The sequence below is a fragment of the Silurus aristotelis genome, assembly GCF_946808225.1.
Source record: "Silurus aristotelis genome assembly, chromosome: 21".
Taxonomy (NCBI): Eukaryota; Metazoa; Chordata; class Actinopteri; order Siluriformes; family Siluridae; genus Silurus; species Silurus aristotelis.
The window spans coordinates 8,436,569-8,456,880 of record NC_139594.1 but is presented as its reverse complement, the minus strand read 5'-3'; the positions used below and the strand labels follow the sequence as shown (position 1 = coordinate 8,456,880).

The 20,312-nt window shown below is 38.6% G+C and overlaps 1 protein-coding gene across 2 annotated transcripts in view; it reads left to right on the top strand.

Moving 5' to 3' along the window:
- card11 (caspase recruitment domain family, member 11) overlaps positions 1 to 20,107 on the top strand; it is a 38,197-nt gene extending 18,090 nt beyond the window's left edge. Inside the window, exons 3-24 of one of the 2 annotated variants that reach the window (XM_083524357.1) lie at positions 3,034 to 3,171; positions 3,403 to 3,728; positions 3,899 to 4,078; positions 4,182 to 4,328; positions 5,638 to 5,763; positions 5,876 to 6,076; positions 6,281 to 6,448; positions 6,553 to 6,601; positions 6,688 to 6,773; positions 6,883 to 6,989; positions 7,080 to 7,120; positions 7,204 to 7,327; positions 7,455 to 7,653; positions 7,777 to 7,903; positions 8,481 to 8,721; positions 9,866 to 9,950; positions 10,065 to 10,157; positions 10,261 to 10,381; positions 11,758 to 11,943; positions 14,861 to 14,985; positions 15,659 to 15,774; positions 17,989 to 20,107. In XM_083524357.1, coding sequence (XP_083380483.1) covers positions 3,034 to 3,171; positions 3,403 to 3,728; positions 3,899 to 4,078; positions 4,182 to 4,328; positions 5,638 to 5,763; positions 5,876 to 6,076; positions 6,281 to 6,448; positions 6,553 to 6,601; positions 6,688 to 6,773; positions 6,883 to 6,989; positions 7,080 to 7,120; positions 7,204 to 7,327; positions 7,455 to 7,653; positions 7,777 to 7,903; positions 8,481 to 8,721; positions 9,866 to 9,950; positions 10,065 to 10,157; positions 10,261 to 10,381; positions 11,758 to 11,943; positions 14,861 to 14,985; positions 15,659 to 15,774; positions 17,989 to 18,193 — 3,191 coding nt within the window. In that variant the 3' untranslated portion in view covers positions 18,194 to 20,107. Of the gene's footprint in view, positions 1 to 3,033; positions 3,172 to 3,402; positions 3,729 to 3,898; positions 4,079 to 4,181; positions 4,329 to 5,637; positions 5,764 to 5,875; positions 6,077 to 6,280; positions 6,449 to 6,534; positions 6,602 to 6,687; positions 6,774 to 6,882; positions 6,990 to 7,079; positions 7,121 to 7,203; positions 7,328 to 7,454; positions 7,654 to 7,776; positions 7,904 to 8,480; positions 8,722 to 9,865; positions 9,951 to 10,064; positions 10,158 to 10,260; positions 10,382 to 11,757; positions 11,944 to 14,860; positions 14,986 to 15,658; positions 15,775 to 17,988 lie in introns of both variants that reach the window. The other variant, XM_083524356.1, reaches the window with a different exon arrangement.
- The last annotated feature ends 205 nt before the right edge of the window (positions 20,108 to 20,312 follow it).

The following is a 20,312-nucleotide window of genomic DNA, read 5'->3' as shown; positions in this document are numbered from 1 at the left end:
TATTGTGATTTCTTACTTATTTTCCTCACTGTATATATATAAGTGGCGGGCCGTGCATTTGGTACCTGGGACTTACCTGACTTAATCCACCTCTTAATACCACCACTATCATGTCGTGATTATAGAAACCATCAATACATTACAGAGAGAGGCATTTCGCATATAGAGGGTAAATATAATTTTACTAAAGCAAAAAACCAAGTTTAAAAAAAAGTCTAACTCTAATGTATTAATGTGTGCAAAAAACTACAAATGTGTTTTGGCAGTCGAAGGTGTAACAGTTTCTCTCTGACTAACCATTTAGAGGAAGAAAAAATGCTGATGCTATTCTGTGCCAGTTAGCAGGCCCTGTGAGGAGAATATGACATCTGATTGGTTAAAGAAACAGAGCTAATTCTTAAAGAGGCTATTGTCAAAACGTCAGCAGTATTGACTTTGAAGACCCTGGGCAGATTAGATTGAAATGGCATCACATACACATACTGGAAGCAGTGCAGCCAAGAGAAACGCTACGAATAAACTATTGGGAATAAATTAATACAATTTTATGGAACAAATATTAGAATTGATGTAGGTCAGTGCTTCTAATAGTGTTTAGGGAAGATGTTCCACTAAAGTTTGGAGTGTGCTTAAGGAGATTTGTGCTTATTTTGCCACAGTGTAATGTAGAGTGAGGAGGCCAGGGGTGGAGTCAGCATCTCAATTCATTCCAGAGGCATTTAATAGGGTTAAGGTCAGAGCTTTCTAGCAGACCACTTAAAATCTTCCACTCCAAACCATTCAAACCAAATCTTTATGGAGCTGGCTTTGTGCACATGGACATTGTCATTCAAGAACAGATTTTGGTCTCCAAGTGTCAGTGAAGGATCCTGAGACATCGTATACGATTGTTTGTATTTAACTTTGTGGTAACAATTTGGGGAAGAACCACATACATATGGCTGTAAAAGCAATTAATATACATAATGTTGTTTATACATATACAACACACCAATCAGGCAAAAAATTATAACATTATGACCAGTGAAGTGAATAACACTGATTATCTCATCATCATTACACCTGTTAGTGGGTGGAATATATTAAGCAGAAACTGAACATTTTGTCTTTAAAGTTAATGTATTAGAAGCTGGAAAAATGGGCAAACGTGAGGATGGGTGGTGGCTAAGGCCTATTGATGCACGTAAGGAGCGAAGGCAGGTTCGTGTGGTCCGATCTAACAGACGAAATTAATGCTGTTTATGATCGGTGGGTCAGGACCCATGTTTTGGTAGCAAAAGGGGGACCAACATAATATTAGGCAGGCAGTCTTATTGTTATGCCTGATCGATGTATATACATCTATCTGTGTAACAAATTTTGTATAATATTTTTCAAGTCTTTGCTGTCTGGAAAAATAACATCAGACCTTGTTTAGATCTTACTCCATGTAAACATCTCTCTAGTGACTAATGTTCTGTTCCATCTGACTTTGGCGCAGGCACATCATCAGTTTTTAGTGCTGTTTTAGAGTCAAAGTACTACATGTACTGATACTACTATTTACAGAAAATACAAACACAGTTTGCAGAAAATGCACTTCTTAGAGGCCGGGGGGAGGGGGGGGTACATTTGCATTTAATCATTTGGCAGATGCTTTTATCCAAAGTGGCTGACAAGCGAGGCAGAATACAATTCAAATATCTGGTAGTATTAAAGAAGCTGACAGTGCTGTAGGACTAATCTTCCACCAATCATCCAAATGCAGAATAGATGAAACAGGAACCGAGAAAGGCAAAATCAAACGTGAGGTCGGGACTTAAGTGCAACAAAAATAAAAAAGAATTGCTACAACTTTTCTTTGCAGCATCCTCTCTGTATACGGACGTTCTGGGAAACAGATTGGGTGCATTGAAACAAATGAAACTTTCACTCGAATGCTCTGTGTGACACGTTTCTCAGCGAGTTGAATACAATTGATATGCATTTTAAAAACTGTACCTATTTGTAACATTAGCCACTTCATGCGAAAACAAACACAGACAGGCTTTTAAGTCACGTTGTAATGTGGTATGGAAATGTTATTTTCAGAAACAGCCTAAATACTGCCTGTTTTTTAAAAAAGACTCATGTTGCCATACCACATAACCACATGCCTGAGCGTGATTGCCGTGTAGAGTTGTTTTTCGAGCACTAAAGTGTTATGAAACAGTGATATATGTTAGCCTGGTTACATTATGTTGCTGTAGAAGCAGTCACACAGATTTGTGACATTTCCTTGCACCAGAATATTTGTATATACAATAAAAAAAAGATGTTGCTGCAAAAGAACGCTGGATGCAAATGTATTTTCTGTGAGACTGAGTTTGCTAACTGCTAGTGCTCAGGACTTTTATTGTTTAAGGATTATGCCTAGGTCGATGTCTCCCATCAGCCTCTGCACATCAGATAACCTTGTCACATGGCATTGATTAACTGATATCAATTCATAGCTGATTAGCATGTCAGCTTGTACCTCACAGGTAATCTTATGTTTGTTTTTTTAATGGTTGTTTTGATTATTTTTCCACAGTTCAGATGAATTGATGACAGATGTAAAATGTCTAAAATTGGCTAAAATCATTTAGCATGCAGCACGAAAGCTTGTGTCCATCAACAGAGCCTTCCTTTCAGTTGAATGATTACAGAACTAGACACAATATGCATTTATTCATGTGATCATATATCACTCGTTCATGTAGCATGAACAGGACAGGATCTTTTTCATGCATGCATGTGTTGGTCTGTGCTGTCAATCAAAGCATCGTTCTTAAAAAAAGGTCCTTGTGAACCTAGCTGTGATATAAATAGGATGAATAATGCTATATCTCCAGGTCTGAATTTACCCTCACTTACTGCTTTAGCATTTTATCCCTTCAAACGCTGTAGTTTTTAAAAAGCTAAACATCCTCCAAATCCTAATCCTTGTATTAGTTAATTGGTTGTTTTCTTCACCAATGGCTTAAAACCTCCACAATCACACTCAGTAAGGAGAACTGTGAAACTTTTTTTTAGGTCGATTGCTGGACATTCTTCACTCTAAAGGTGAGCGAGGCTATCGGGTATTCCTGGAAAGTCTGGAGTTATACTACCCCGACTTGTACAAGATGGTCACAGGCAAAGAACCCACTCGGAGGTGCTCTTCTATCATCGGTAAATCTCCAACTCTGCAAATCGCTCACGGTGTTGTTAAATGATAAATGATCAAAGAAGCCCATTAGCGCAACTCCATTCGGTAGTCCACACGTTTTTTAAACTCTCATTCATTTTAATATTTGAATAATTATTTCCCGATTTTCCTCCAAAATGTTCTCAAGGTGTGTCGGTGTCTTGCAGAGCATGTAAAAAGTGTGTAACTGCTCATGCTCTTCTTTGCATTTATAGTAGAGGAGGGCCCGGAGGGCCTGACCCAGTTCCTAATGAATGAAGTCATGAAGCTGCAACAACAGGCGAAGGCCAGAGATGTGCAGCGTGTAGACATCATGGCCAAGTGCCGCACGCTGGAGGACGAACAGAAGAAGCTTCGGCTGGCCAATCAGGAGCTGCGCACCTTCCAGGAACGCTACAACAAGATAAAGGAGGAGCGGAACAACTGCAACGACGAGCTCATTAAAGTGAAAGATGACAATTACCAGCTGGCCATGCGCTACGCTCAGCTCAGCGAAGAGAAGAACATGGCCGTCATGAGGAGTCGAGACCTGCAGCTAGAGGTCAGAGGGCAGGGACAAAAGATTTTTTTGAAATAAAATCTTAATCCACTCTTAATCTCTATTCTTACACATACTGTATAATAATAATTATATATGTAATATTGTGTGCCAAAACGCTTTAAGCACAAAAAGGTTTCCTCCTTTCCTTTTTTCTTGGCATCGCCTTTCAGATTGACCAACTGAAGCACAAACTGAACAAGTTGGAGGAGGAATGCAAAATGGAGAGGAAACAGTCTCTGAAACTGAAGAACGATATAGAAAACCGTCCACGCAAAGAGCAGATCTATGAGCTGGAGCGCGAAAACGAAGTCCTGAAGATCAAACTTCAGGAGCTTCAGTCACTCATACAGGTCAAATGAAGCAACAGTGGTTCTGAAATGTGAAGGGACTATGTCTATTTACTGAAACTCTCTCACTAAAGTTTATTTTTTTATTATTATTTTCATGGTGCAGCCTGGGCCACTAACAGACTCAGACAAGGCTCTCAGGGACATTCTGGAACATGACCGCCAGGAAGCTCTGGAGGATCGTCAGGAGCTGGTGAATAGACTTTATAACCTGCATGAAGAATTGCGCCAAGCTGAAGAACTCAGGGATAAGGTGAGTCCAGCTACTCGATCTGCTTGCTCTCACATCATTTTCTGTTTATTCCTGTCCAGTTTAGGTCAGCTCGGTGTCAAGATAATTCAGTTTGAACGCGGTGCGATCTGTGCTGGTTATTATTGTGCCTTTTACATCAGCACTGTCGAATCCTTGATTTTGACTGGTCAGAAGGTTGTGAGTTATTTTATTTAACATACATCAGCAGCTCTGAGTCCAGAACTACTGCAAGGCAAATCACAGGTTTCTATAACAATAATAATGTGCTTATTACCAGTAGTATACCAGTTCATAGTTCATACACAGTGACAAAAACATTTTATTGTTGAAATGTTGAAGCTTTAAGGAGTGACTTTAATCACACTCTTGATGTCACCCAAATGAGGATGGGTTCCTCTTTTGAGTCTGGTTCCTCTCAAGGTTTCTTCCTCATAACATCTAAGGGAGTTTTTCCTTGACACAGTTGCCATGGCAGCTTTATCAGGGATACACACCGTTCACCTTATCTCTTAAAATTCTGTAAAGCTGCTTTAAGACAATGTCTGTTGTGAAAAGCTCTATAGAAATAAACTTTACTTGACTTGTCAAAGAATGTTTAAACTGCTGAAAAGTGATAAGAGGAGCTTGCATTGTTTCAAACGTTACTGTAAACCGATAAAGAAAAAGACATGTCATTCCTTAATTATTTGCTGTAACTTGGCAGAGCAATAAAACACACTCACATGCAGTTATTAGAAAATATTTGCTTTGCTGCGGTTTGCATAATGATGCATTCGACCATTATGTATTTATTATCTTATATGTTGTTTTATGCTTTTCAAAACTTTTCCTGAGGGTGTCCTGAGCACGATATGATCCCAGCACCGCATTAGATAATTGGCTAAACATTTTCAATCAGGCCGAAACCAGTTCCTTTTGTCGCAATAGAACACGACCTGATAACGCTGACTGCTCTGTGAAGTCAGTCTTTCAATGTGCTGCATTTTTAATTAGCAGTGGTTTCGACCTGCCATGCAAAAAAAAAAGTGTTAAAATTCTGCCAACGACAGGAACTTGTCTCAGACTAAAATAGCGCTGAGCTCTTCTCACATTCTGTCTCAATTCTTTTTTTCTTTTTTTTTTTTTTGGAGGCTGACAAAGAAAGATGAAAGTGTAAGTTTTATAGCACGATGCCACTTGAGACCCAGAGTTTCTAGTCTGGAGGTGCCTTAGAGCTTTGCTGCACTCTGCATTCTATTAATCTCATTTGTGCATGTCTTTTTTTTTGCCCGGGGTCACTGAGATTAGAAATGTTTGCTTTCATCCGTAGTACCTTGAGGAGAAGGAGGACCTTGAGCTGAAGTGTTCCACTCTGGTCAAAGATTGCGAGATGTATAAGAACCGTATAAACACCATCATGTTCCAGCTGGAGGAAGTGGAACGTGAGCGGGACCAGGTTGGACACAATGATACCTTTTGGATAATGCCAAATTCTGAATGTTATTACACAATGCTATTAATGGTGTGTATTATAGAAACAAAAACAATAACTGTTGTATGTCTGATAGGCTTTTCGAGCTCGAGACGAAGCCCAGAACCAGGTGTCTCAGTGTCTGATTGACAAAGACAAGTACCGTAAGCAGATCCGGGAGCTGGAGGAGAGGAGCGATGAGCTCCACATCGAGATAATGCGTAAAGAAGCTAGGCTTGTCACATTAGAGTCAAGAATAAGGCGCCTCTCCAAAGACCAATGCCTGGATCTTACCCAGGTGTGGAAGGTTTACTGATTTTTATGACAACAGAAAGCCATTTGTTATGCAGACAGGCACTAGTTTATGGACCCAATTGTATATTATCTTTAATAAAAATTGTTCTGGTATGTAAAAGGGAGTAACAGTCTCCATTCTTCCACCGAAAATCACTGTATAAGTGAGAGTATGATGTGACTTTGTGTTCTACCATTTGCTTTATAGAGTTTACCTCGAGATATACCAATGACCAAGCTTCTGCTCAGTGAACCTGTAGACAGCAAGATGGAAGGGCCATCTGAGGACTCTGGTGAGGAGACATCAGAGGACTTCTTTTCCCCACCAATCACTGATGTCCAAACAAAGATTAAACGGCGACCAAATCTCAAAGGGGTAAGCCTGGCTGAAATTAAACTTTTATTGATTTTTGCTTTTTAAAGTACATATTTCTGGACCAGAATGTTGTGCTTTTGACACAGTTCCCCTACCCTCCTCAGACAAGAGCAAAATCGCCAATCTCACCACCCAAATTGTTGGACTTCCAAGGTAAATATATTTTTTTGGTAATTGACAGCCTGTGCATGTCAGAGTGAGTGGCACAGACCACACTGACTTTTTCTGCCTATGTACAGCTATGCATCACACCAATGGGGAGATCTCGGATGCCGTAAGCCCAGATGCTCACCCCATGATGGTAAACCCACTTTTTGGCACACAAGTAAGTGAATGGACATTCTTCTTAAATTCGGCTTCAGTGTTTCTTTACTTTTTAATTCGTGGGGTTTTTTTTGTCTAATATATTTCTTTTTGGTTCTTGTTGCCTGCAGGCTCGTAGCAGAAACCACAGCATCATGTCCACAACAGCTGAGCCTCCAGAGAAGGCCTCCATCCTCAGGAGGACTAAAGAAGGAGACCACGAATTTCTGCCACGATGGTATTCAAGAGTACAGTATTGTACTTTCCTGAGCACAGATTTTAAGCATGACGCAAAGAAATGCAATTGAACCTCTTTGTTTTGTTTCAGCCTTGACACAGTTGACTCTGATGGAGACGGTGTAGACATAGGTAAAAACATGACAAATTTTATATAATTAAAAATCATTTTCCCTCAGTAACATCTCCTTTGCCCCTCTTTTACTTTGCCATAGATGATGGAGACACATACGGCCCACCCTCCATCCACTCTTCGTCATCCTCCCATCAGTCAGAGGGTATGGACTCTTACGATCTGGAGCAGGTCAACAACATCTTCAGAAAATTTTCACTAGAGAGGTACTTTTATCGAGTCAATGCCAATTTTCCTCTGCTAGCAATTTGGTCATAGATTATAATTATTTACCCATTAGTAATTTCTTAAATGTGTGTGTTTTAATGTGTGTTTATTCTCTCCTCACTCCAGACCATTTCGTCCATCTCTCACATCGTGTGCTCGTCCTACCACTTTGCCCCCAGTGCAGGAGCTTTCTCTCCTAGGAGACTCTCTCCTGGAAGACATTACTCTGGTGGGAGGCAACGACAGTGGCATATTCGTTTCCTCTGTTATTCCTGGCTCCAATGCTGAAATGGCTGGCTTAAGAATGGGACATCACCTCTTATGGGTGACTCAGCTCTGTCTTAGCTTTTATCCAAATTACTTAAGCAGGCTTTTACCTTACTTTACATTCTTTTCCAGATTTAAATTAAAAGACTTCATGAGCGTTTCGTGTTCTATTTTCTCCTAGTTAAACGGCTGTATCCGGGGAGAAAGCCAGAGCGTATCTTTGGATACATGCACTCAGGAAGAGGCTCATTGGACACTCCAGAGGTGCACTGGCCCTGTCCAGCTTCATTACAGAAGTAACTTTGAGGGTGAGAATAGATGCTTGTTTTCTGTTTTTTTTGTGGAGATTTGTGTGCACAAAGGCATGAGTAAAAAGTATAGGTAGTGATGTAGGGTGAGGAGTCTTGGGGCTCAGTTCTCAACATCTTCTGCTCCAATCTATTTAAACCGTATCTTCATGGAGATAGATTTGTGCACAGGGGCATTGTCATGCTGGAACAGATTTGGGTCTCCTAGTTCAAATGAAGGGAAAATTCTATTACATTCACAGCAAATTGTGTGCATCCAACTTAATTGTAACAGTTTGTAGAAGAACCACATATACCGTAGCTGGGAAAGTCAGGTCAATACTTTTTTCCAAATAGCGTATGTATATATGGAGGATCCATCCATCCATTAGCAGATGTGAATGTAAAACTAGTGCTCACTATTGAAATCCTCACAGTAGTTCATTTACCTCCCACAGGAATTAGGGGTCACTGGCATTTTTGCTCTGTGTTATTATTCGTATGATCACAGCCTTAAAGGCACATGGAGCAACAGAGCAGAAGCATTTTTTTTTTTTTTATTGTATGTGGGTGTGCCTACATCTGCTCCGCTCTCCAGGTTATCGGCGTCTGCAGAAGGACATAGAGGAGGGCCGAGCAGTGTCAGGCGACTCTTTCTATATCCGAACCAACCTGAACATCTCGGGCCAATCAGACAGCTGCTCACTAAACGTACATTGTGACGAGGTGCTCCACGTTTTGGATACACGGTACCATGGCAAGTGCGAGTGGCTGTGTGCACGTGTAGACCCGTATACTGACAAGGACCTGGATAAAGGCACCATCCCCAGCTACAGCAGGTCAGGACCCACTTCTGCAGGCTGTCTTGTCCGTCTCAGAATGATAAATAGTGTGATTTCTTTATTTAAAATATACAAAAAAATTACAAGCAAGATACATTTCAAATGTAAACATGGATAAAGATCATTTGTGGTAGGGTTTGTCATTCCAGCTAACAAAACCGTATAGTAGAAATCTTTATAACTCAGCAAGGCCTACGGTTTAAAATTTCTAATTTTACATCAAAACTGTGTGCAAACACAGTTAGACGTGTTATTCTGTAAGGTCAAATACCTTGTGTTTTTTATAACTTTGACCTTTTTTATTAAGCAGTCTCTGGATCTCATTCATAATTAAAAAGTGTTAAAAGATCATGAGACAATTAGAAACACACAATGTTATTTCCTACCATGTACAATATCAATTCTCTGTATATAAAAGCTGTAGTTTGTAAACCTGAAATTTAATTCTGAATCATTTCAGTCTTTACTAATTACAGTAGAATGTTCTGTATGTATTTTAGGCATATAAAGCATGTTGCTAGTGAATTCTTGATGCTGTCTGCTATGAGTGCGTTAATGTTCGATATAATATGAGCTTTCTGCTTTTAAAGACTTTCTAATTTTTATTTTTTATTGATTTTTTTAACTCAAACTGAGAATTACTTAGAACCTGTTTTGTACCATGAGAGGTTTTGTTCCTCTCATTTAACATATGTAGAACATTTACCGCTCCAATCCTCCGATCGCCAGAGTATAAATCGAATATAGATATTGATTTTTCAATGCTGCGTTGCAGTTTTGTATTTATTCTAGAGGGTGTTTGTCTGCTTTATAGATCTTATGCAAGTTTTTCTCTGAATTTAGAAACATTACACTAAAAAAAACAACAATGTGAAATAAAATCATTTGACCCCCCTCACCAGGTGAATGCGAATATAAACATAATGCCAGGTTGAACCTTGTAACAGTGAGGTCATGTTTTGCATTCCTTACTGAGCAGAAAAAGCTACACAATATAGGGAATTTAACAAAGGTTTTAGAAATGATGAAATGGTTCAGCTGGATGTTCATTGTAAAGTACAAAACAAACCAGAGAGTGTTTGTATGTGGTGAATGTGACTGTTTGTTGCGATGTGAACTTACCGTCCTTCCTCCCCCTCAGGGCCCAGCAGCTCCTCCTGGTGAAGATCCAGAAGCTGATGTGTCGTGGCAGCCGAGAAGAGACAGATAGTCTGAGGGGACTCAGGGTTAGCCAATGGCTTAGTTTATGTGCAGTGTTTTTTTTTGGCAAAAACAGAACAGAACAAAGTGCAGCTAGGCATGAATCCCAATACAATTGTGTTTCTCCTATTTGTCCTTAGAATACGTTGCAGCCCGAGGAATCTGCTCTGTCGGACCCTAAGAGCAGTCCACGCCTGTCCAGAGCCAGCATCTTCATCTGTCAGATCCTGCAGGTAAAAGAGTGCCTCTGGCCTGACTTAGACAGGATGAGAGAGTAGCTCTGAGTAAAGATGATGGCTGTGTGCTGCAGAGATTGATAGAGATTCTTGGTGTCAGTTTGTCAGCAGGGCAGATAACAAGTACAAGAGGATGGACAGCAACGATCGCGTACGCATCCTCAACGCCGGCAATCTGTCATATCTTCCCAAACCAGGCTTTGAAACCATGAAGCCTGAGGGTAAGCATGACAGATTCAGTCTGCTTTGTTTCATTCTCACCCATGGGTCTGAAGGCTCATATAATAGCTTTATGATCTATAGCTTCCACTATTTATGAACTTTTTTCTGCTCAGAGTACTGTACATCATTTAGAATTTGTCATCAATTTCTGCTGAGCTTCAAGCTGATGGGTTGCCAAAGACACGTCACTGCAAAATGTCAACATGGATAATAATGAACGAAAAGCATGTTAGCTTTATGCAAATGTGATAATGATAACTGGTCCTCATTAAATTTCTTTTATGATTTTTAGTTCTACTTTATACCGTGTCTCTAAATCATGTATACCAGACTATAAATACCTATAGCTGTGAGTATAATGTATACTAAAATTGCATAATTTTTTTTATTTTACAAATGACTTTCTTCTCTCTTTTAAATACACATGGGGAAACTTAAGTATGCGGTTGTGTCACTCTCCAGTGTTCTGTATTGTTTAAAGATTCATAATCACACTCTTGATGTCACCCAACTGAGGATGGGTTCCCCTTTTGAGTCTGGTTTCTCTCAAGGTTTCTTTCCTTATAACTAAGGGAGTTTATTTCTTGCCACAGTCGCCATTGCTGCTCATCAGAGATAAATACACACTGTTCACCTTAACTGTTAATTTCTGTAAAGCTGTAAATAAACTTGACTTGTTGGTTCATGTAGGTACAGAAGGCTACCTTGACAGCATCATTTAATGTACAACAAACCTGAAAATTATTTAGAACTTGCTTAAGGAAATTTTTAGCAAGTGTATAATAGTACACTTTTTAGACACCCCTGCGTTTTATAGAACTCCTGTTTACTTCGCACCATCTTGTCAGTCTGTTCTTAAAGGTAAATATGGCAGAATACAATAAGCGGGCAGCGCAGCTATATAATTTAATCTGCAATAAAATATTGATAGGAATGTACACCATTTTTAGACACCTGGCCATCACGGTCTTCATGAAAACACAATCATGGACAAAGTGAGCGGTATTAAGGCATGGTTTGCTCTCGTAGCGTATTGAACACGATTTCTCACAGCCATGCTCGAAAAGGTAACGGAAGGCATTACCAGAAGAGTGGAGGTTATTATTAATATCAGAAGGCAGAATAAATCTGTGATTGGATTATTCATCAAGCACATATTTATATGTAAACATTTACAATAAACAGTACACATTTGGATTATTTTGAGAGCCATGTTTGGGAATGTTATGTTTATTTCAACCTTACATAATTGGCATCCAGCTGTCCTGCAGCTAACAACATTAACTAGACCACAGTTATATTGTGGATAAGCTAAAAATTTGTGTTTTTTTTTTCTACAAATCCTGCTATATGAACAGTGTGTATCATCCTTTAGATTCATCAGACTCAGAGAATGATCTGAACAAGAGCGATCTAAGCCTGATCCCGTACAGTCCGGTGACGCCACATCACTGCCCTCGCAAACGACCCGTGCTCTTCTCTCCCAACATCCTGGCCAAAACCATCATCCAGAAGTTCCTCAACTCAGGAGGAGCAATGGAGTTTAACATCTGCAAGCCAGGTAAGCAATAGTTAACAGTGTGAGACTGATACATGAAATACAAGATCTATTCTTACAAGGTGGGAGGTGGTAGCTTCAGTGGTAAGATGCCAGTCCTGGGGCCCCTAAGCAAGGCCCTCAAACCCATATCTGCTAGTTGTATCTTCTTCTTCTTCTTCTTTCGGCTTCTCCCATTAGGGGTCGCCACAGTGGATCATCCGTCTCCAAACCCCCCCTTGTCCTCTACATCTGCCTCTTTAAACCCAACTACCTGCATGTCTTCCCTCACCACATCCATAAACCTCTTATTTGGTCTTCCTCTTTTCCTCCTTCCTGGTGGCTCCATCCTCAGCACTTTCCTACCGATATACCCCATGTCCCTCCTCTGCACATGTCCGAACCATCTCAATCCTGAATAAGGGTGTCTGCCCAATTCCCTAATGTAAATAGAAGGTAAATCTTTAACATATGTAAAAGTTTTTTTATTACTTGCATAGACACATGCATCTTCCTTTTGTTTGTATGCAACCATGTAAAAGGCAAAAACACAAAAATTGTACAGTAAATGACTGGAAGAAAATTGTGACATTTTTGACTCTTAACAGAAAAAAAATGATTTAACATGGAGAACAGGTGAAAAGATGTTAGATGTTGATTGACTTTGACCAACAAAGTATATAAATGTACAGATGTTAAACCTTTATTTTTATTGTAAAATTGTCCCATAGCATGAATAGCATAAACAGCTGAAATAATTCATCTAGTTGGATGTTTCTTTTTGACCTTCCTTAATATAGAACACTGCAGTCGACTGTTTGCTTTCTAAATAATGCCTACAGAGTTCGGACGTACAATTCGGTTCATTGTCTTGAATGAATTCCAATTAGCCACAGTCCAGACTGAATTAGATGGTGGGGTAGGTGTTCTGCATGTTAAATCATTTCTTCTGTAAGAGCCAAAAGTGTCAGATTTGGACTCATCTGTCCACAGAACTTTTATTCACTGTCCATTATTTGAGTGTTACCCTAGTTTGTTGCATAGAAACAAAAGGAACATGTACAGTATGTGTCTATGCAAGTGATAAAAGACTAGGTGATTTTTGACAGACACTGTATTAATAATTCTGTCTCAGTGAGTCCGTACTAATACATCCAAATAAAGTTGCTGATTTTAATGGAGATGAATGTGGGTTTTGGTATTGATATGTTATTTATATATGGAATATGTATGTGCTAAAGAAAACATGATCCGTTACAGTGAGTTTTGAAAATAATGCAAATGATGTGCAGACAGGATATTCTCATACATTTGCATTTTGAGCATGTAAGAAACATTTAGTCTCAGCCGTATATTGTATGTCAGCGGTCCCCAATCTTTTTTGCGCCACGGAACGGTTTAATGTCAGACAATATTTTCACGGACCGGCCTTTAAGGTGTGGCGGATAAATACAACAAAATAAAGTGATGAGACGGGCATAAAAACTGGTATTTTCTAAATATAATAATAAACGTGAATCCACTGTGTTGTTCATTGTGCTAGCTTGGGGGGGTTTCAGTTTAGCGGTAATGTATTATGTGTTAGCGGTCGGAGTAGCCCCTTTAAGAAGGTAGTGGATGAAGGTAAGACATGTGACCGAGGCATCTTGACATGCATCAAGAGTGAGTCATAGACAGATGTTTTCCTAAATAAATCATCGTTCAGAATGTGATAATAAATAAAACGGAAATAATGTAAGTTATGTATTCTTTCTGTGCGGGCCGGTACCAATTGATCCAATTGAGCCCAGGGGTTGGAGACCACTGTTGTATGTTAAAGAGGCAATTCAAATGTATATTTTCTGTAAAAGAAATACAGGTTTTCAGGACCGAATTTCTAAATCATTATAAAACATGAATCAACACAGAAAAGTTCTGCTTTTACAGTGTAACATTTAATTCAGATGTGAATGCAATCCTCAGCAATTTTTTATTTTATTTGTTAGTTACAGGAAAATTGAAAGCTTTTTCCATTCTATATGACTCCACCATATAATGCAATCAAAACGAAATCATATCACAAATGATTGATGAGTCACCTGTTCTGAATTAGACAAACATATAGGCCAAAACAGTCTCTGAACTCCTGATATTAAAAACCCATGCATCATTCTCGCTATGTTTATGTGACAGATCGTCCTTTAATGCGTAAGACATTCATGCTGAAATCAGCAGTTCAACCACACGCTGAGGTCACAGGGCATCAGGATTTGAAAATTCAGCAATTAAAAAAGTACACAAGAAGTGGACAGGTTTTTCTTGCTAGAGATAATATTTTAAAGCAACATCTTTCAATTACATGGTGTGTAAAAATTAAGACTATACAAAAAATTATTTTGTAAAATGTAATGGATTTAAACTGGATATACAATTAGCCGTTTTATTTGTTATAATGTATGTTACAGCATACTGAAATGTTTCGCTTCATATGTAATAAGTTTGTTAGGTAAATGGGGTCAGAGCCCAGGGTCAGCCATGATACAGAGCCACTGGGGTGGATACAGTGGATAGAGCACAACAGTGGCAGATTGTAGGTGCTGGGGATCTTCTGAAGAGATATGCCTTGTTATAAGTAAACATACATGTTGGAACAGATTAGGCGTAATTACAGGCGTATTATAATTGTGATAACACAGCATGATCTTACATGTTTTAATGGGTTCCCTTTGAGTCTGGTTCCTCTCAAGTTTTTATCCATATTTTCTCTGGAAGCTACAAGAGAACTGAGCTTCCAGCTACTGTTTGGGAATGGACTTGGGAATTAGAGATAAACTTATAGGCATAAATGTATTAATTAAAAACGTACATTCTCAATCTATGTATTTGAATTGAACTAATATCTTCCCTGTCCACATATTAAACATTTTCTTGTGGACTGAATTTGTATTTTACATCCTTTTAGACATCCTGACGAAAGAAGAGTTCCTCATGAAGCAGAAGATAGAGCCTATCATCTTTTCAAAGGAAAGGCAGGCGAGCACGTACGAGTGCATCACCCCCGAGAACATCGAAGCCGTTGCCTTTAAGGTATATAAAGGACTCTTTGACGATAAGTTTGATTAGTACAGTGATGGATTTATTCATTTATTATTTTTTTGTACCGCCATTTCTTTGTCACAATGCGTCTCGTTTGAAAGAGATGTCCCCTTGTATGAGCTGTGTCATTTTTTATACGGATCGCTCACTGACCCGAAGCTCTTGGGTGACAATTGCACTGACACTCTGACATCTAATTCATAGAGATCTGCTCTGATCCTCCACTTGTATTCACACAGAGGGCTGGAGAGCAGTGTAGAGCTTAAGCAAGAAATTGGTTTGGTTGGCTGTGAAAGAAGTGATACTCTGGGGCTTGGCCTTCCCCTGAGACCAGCGAGAGGGAGAGAGCTCCTTGGGGTTTTGTCAGGTGGTCAAAGGCTTCGTTTTCATGCTTCAGTTATTAACCTGTCAGGAGATGCATGAACTTTTTTCCACAGTGAATGGTGAACCACACAGAGCTGTGTGGAAAAAAAAAAAGAACGGCACAACACGAGTTGGGAAACAAAACCTTAATCACGGTTGAACACCCAAAATTCAGAAAACAAGCAAACTGCATGTCTACGCTGTTGGAATCTGTACAGTTCTTGCGTTCTTTTTTTATTTATAGCTAAAGCTGCACATTAACTGCGTTCATTGTTCTAACACTGCTAATGTTCTGTCGCAGAGTAAACACTGTCTCCTGGAAGCAGATCTGAGCTGCGCTAAAGAATTGCTCAGGAGAGAAATCTACCCCATCGTTATCTTCATCAAAATCTGCGAGAGGAACATCAAGAAATTAAAGTAAGCATCTTGCCTAAAAAATAAATACCCCAAAGCCTTAAAATCAGACTTTCAGTAAACATGTAGGCATCAACTGACTTTTTGTCTTTAATCCTGTTGTTTTTTCAACGTTTTTGTGTATGGCTAAATTCTGAAGAGAAAAAAAACCCCAAACAGGCAAAACCCACTATAAAGGAACGAAAAATATGCTTAATATTACTCCATGGAAGTGTTTGTAATGTTTTTTTACGTGCCATGAGTGTGTTATTGCAGATATCAGGTTCAGTAAGGAATTTTAACAAATGAACAAATTCGTTGGTATAAACAAGCTTTATGCCTACAGAACCTTTCCTAGCTAAGTGTGATCTTGTTCAAGTTGCTATTAGCTACAAATCAGCAGGTATATGATGTACTTAGTGATGGTGGAATGGAACATTAGTTTGATATATAACCCTAACCTGGATTTTAGAGATATAGATGTAGTATTTTAGTACAAAATATGGAACTCTTATGGAAAAGGGTTTTCCCAAGCTGAAGTACAGAAATTGTACTTAATTATTACTATAATTATTATTAAACCTCCTCCTAGTTTCTCAAACAGACCAAATTGGAAAAATCCAGACATGATGTTCAAGTGAATATATCCAGGATATCCAACAGCTATAAGCATGTGAATTCCAGTGCTCCACAACATCATATATAGAGAAACACACATCGCTAATTTCATCAACTGTATTAGTACAATTTATAAATTATACACAATAGGTCCAAAGGTTTGTGGTCTCCTGGCCATTACACCTACATGCGATTCTTCCCTTGAATGTTTTTACGAAATTAAAAGCCACAACTGTATAGAAACATTTTTCCCCTCACCGGAGCTCAATTCTGTTAATGACAAAGCTCCTATACAGAATAACTAAGTATCCTGCACAGAATCATGATTTTACCCATACAGAACACCTTTGGGATGAACTGAAACACTTACTGCACCCCACTGACCTCCTCAACCAACATCAATTCCTGATCTCTCTAATGCTTTTGTTGCTGACTGATGAGAAATCTCTAAAGCCATGCTCCCAAATCTAGTGGAATGTACGGTGGCCGAGAAGTGCAAAACACATTAACAAATCCAAAAACAAATTAACAAATCCAAAAACAAATTAACAAATGCAAAAATCTGTAAGTTTCAATTCACAAATTACCTACCTTTTCCGGTTTGTCTGAATCGTTGCACAAAAAAACACAACGACAAGTCAGACAAACCGGAAAAGGTAGGTATAGTTTGTGAATGGAAACTTACAGATCATTGGACGAGACACCTGTCACTCACCTGTATATCTTGACTGACAGGTGTCTTGTCCAATGATCTGTAAGTTTCCATTCGCAAACTATACCTACCTTTTCCGGTTTGTCTGGATTGTCGTTGTGTTTTTTGGATTTGTTAATGTGTTTTTGAATTTGTTAATTTGTTTTCGGATTTGTTAATTTGTTTTTGAATTTGTTAATTTGTTTTCGGATTTGTTATTTTGTTTTTGGATTTGTTAGTGTTTTCTAATTTGTTAATTTGTTTTCAGATTTGTTAGTGTTTTTGGATTTGTTGTTTTGTTTTTTAATTTGTTAATTTGTTTTCGGATTTGTTGTTTTGTTTTTGGATTTGTTAATTTGTTTTTGGATTTGTTAATTTGTTTTCGGATTTGTTAATTTGTTTTTGGGTTTGTTAATTTGTTTTTGGATTTGGTAATTTGTTTTTGGATTTGTTGTTTTGTTTTTGGATTTGTTGTTTTGTTTTTGGATTTGTTGTTTTGTTTTTGGATTTGTTGTTTTGTTTTTGGATTTGTTAATTAGTTTTCTGATTTGTTAATTAGTTTTCTGATTTGTTAATGTGTTTTGCACTTCTCGGCCACGGTAGGAATGCCTTCCCGGTAGAGTGAAGTTTATTATAACAGCAAAGAGCAGACATATAAATTGCAATGATTTTTGGAAGGTTGTAATGTGTCCACAAGCTCTAACGTGGCTAAATTTATCTCGCTTGTCCAAACCCAATTAATTACATTTTACAGACCTGGCAACTTGGTCTCAGTGAACGACTTAATGAGCAACACTTGATACTGACTGAATTATTGTAGTTCACCATGAGTGCAAATGTGTAGCTTCCTGCCTTCATTTTACACACATAAAAGCAGCAGCATTTCTCCTGTTTGAGAATTGTGACTAATGGTCCTGAACCTTTTGCAGGAGGCTGCCTTTGAAGGTGGACTCGGAGGAGGATTTCCTCAAGATGTGTCGCGCTAAGGAGAAAGAGCTGGAAGCCTTGCCATGTCTCTATGCCACCGTGGAGCCTGACTCATGGAGCGGAGTGGAAGATCTCCTCAGGCTCATTAAGGACAAGATCTTGGAGGAGCAGAGGAAAACCGTTTGGGTGGAGCAGGACCTGCTGTAGAACACCTGACCGTGAGAACAGAATGAGAGCCACAGATGCCGACAGAAAGACACACAGTGACAGTGTAGGTTACACTGATCTCTGACACTCTGTCAGAGTTTGTGGTGCAGCTGGAATGTATTCGCAAAGCCACTGCAATGCAAAGAGGAAGTGATGCAGAGGTATGTGGTTCCTGTGCAGTGATAAAAGAAAGCGCGCCTAGAAGGATGGCCTTTTCTGTTAACAGTCAGCCAGAGATGGAAGCGGCCTCTTTTCACCGTACATCATTCATCCTCCAAATGTGCTGCTGTGGTCAATAAAACATTATTTTGCTCACGTTCTATGTATAATACCCAATAAGGCACGGTCCATTGCGTTTCCTTGGATTCCCTCCACTACCCCTTTCCCTCGCAAATGTTCGTTGCAGTTCTCATTTATCATACTGAGTGACCACAAACAAGATGAATGTTGATAATCCAAAAAACGAATTCGATGCCCTTATCATTGCGTCGCTTAAATGATAGACCAGCGCTCTGATTTATTTCACTCCATCTTCGTGTTGTCGGTTTATTTATTTTATAGCCAACATGCACTGTATTTTTTATTTATTTTTTATTTTTTTAAACCGAAAGGCTGCGTCGTTCCCTCTTCTGTAGTGTGCACAGACGATGTGTAGGTGGATGACTTCTCTTTGCTTGTTATAGGATCTATTCATACTGTAGGTGTATGTGTATGCTGTATAGTGAATTGGGTATCGAAAAAAAAAAACATGCAGCATTAAGTTGACCGAACAATTGTCTCAGTGGTATGAATATTATGATGTTTCTTTTAAAGGTCAAATTTTTAGCTCTGAAACACTTCAACAAGTTATTTGTAGGAAAAAAGAAACCGGAAGAAACCAAAAGGTTTTTGGACTGTTTGCCTCGGAAGGCCGAACGTTCTCACTACGGTGAATAAAAGGGGTGTTGCACTGTTGGACCAAGCTTTCATATTAGTCAAACTTGTGCATAATTGTGTAATTGCATAATAATGAAGTGTCGCTACCAATTATGTTGATGGCAAGACACAACAGGTACTTACATCAATTACGGATACATCTATAACATGTTTTCTCTTAAACTGTAGCCTAAGAAATATCAAAAATTCATCCATATCGTTCAAAATGAGCTAAATTAAGAGAAAGCTTGTTTTGTGTAATAAGTCAGTTAATGTGCCGTTATAACATACGTCTAAGATTTCCTTTTATAAACCGTTTATAAAAGCTCTTAACCGTTACAAAAAAACCCTTTCTGAACATCATTTGGAGATTTTGTACAGTCAGCCAACTCTTTTGTTTTTTTTTTCGTTTTTTTTTACGTGACGTTTATGTCTTCCCCTCATTTTTGAAGGAATAAAGAAAGGAAATTCCCCATAATGCACACTGCTGTTGGAATGGTGTACAAAATTATGCCATTTGAAGGCATTTTATTTTCTTGTTGAAACAGTAAGGAAATGATTTTCCAAGTCTCACGCTTAAGAGCATCTTCACAGTGAAATTTCAATCCTAACAGCATCAAAAGGCTCGATTTATGTTTTATCAAACATGCAAATGTATGCATATTTAATTATGCAAAAGCTCACTTGCATAAATTGATGTTCTTTTTTCATTACACAAATATACTTGGAAGCAATCAGCTGGCAAATGCTGAATGCGATATCTATTGTTTTTTGTTTTTTTTGTTGGGTTTGTTTTTGACTGTAGTGTCTTGCCTTTACATAAATGTTTTTGTGTTTCAACTATATTTATTACAAGTACAGTCATGTTCAGTTTAATACAGTAGCAACTGTTTGTATAAACCGATTGTATTATTATTTTTTTTCGTTTGTTTTCCGGTCTCCTTGAGCAGCGTATAACTGTACGTTTTGTTGTACATTAAACGTGTTTTGAAAGCCCTATTTCCTGTAATGCCACTGGAGCTGTTGCTTTCTGAACAAGTCTAGTGCTTGTTTCAGCCTGTTTCCTCACTAATTTCTCTGAAGCTTTGCCAATTTCCACTTTTGCAAACTATAAACAGATTGAAACGGGGCATTTGAAAAAAAAAACAGACAAGAAATCCTTAAACCTGTCACGAGTCAAGCAGTGGAAATTTCAGTTGGTTAG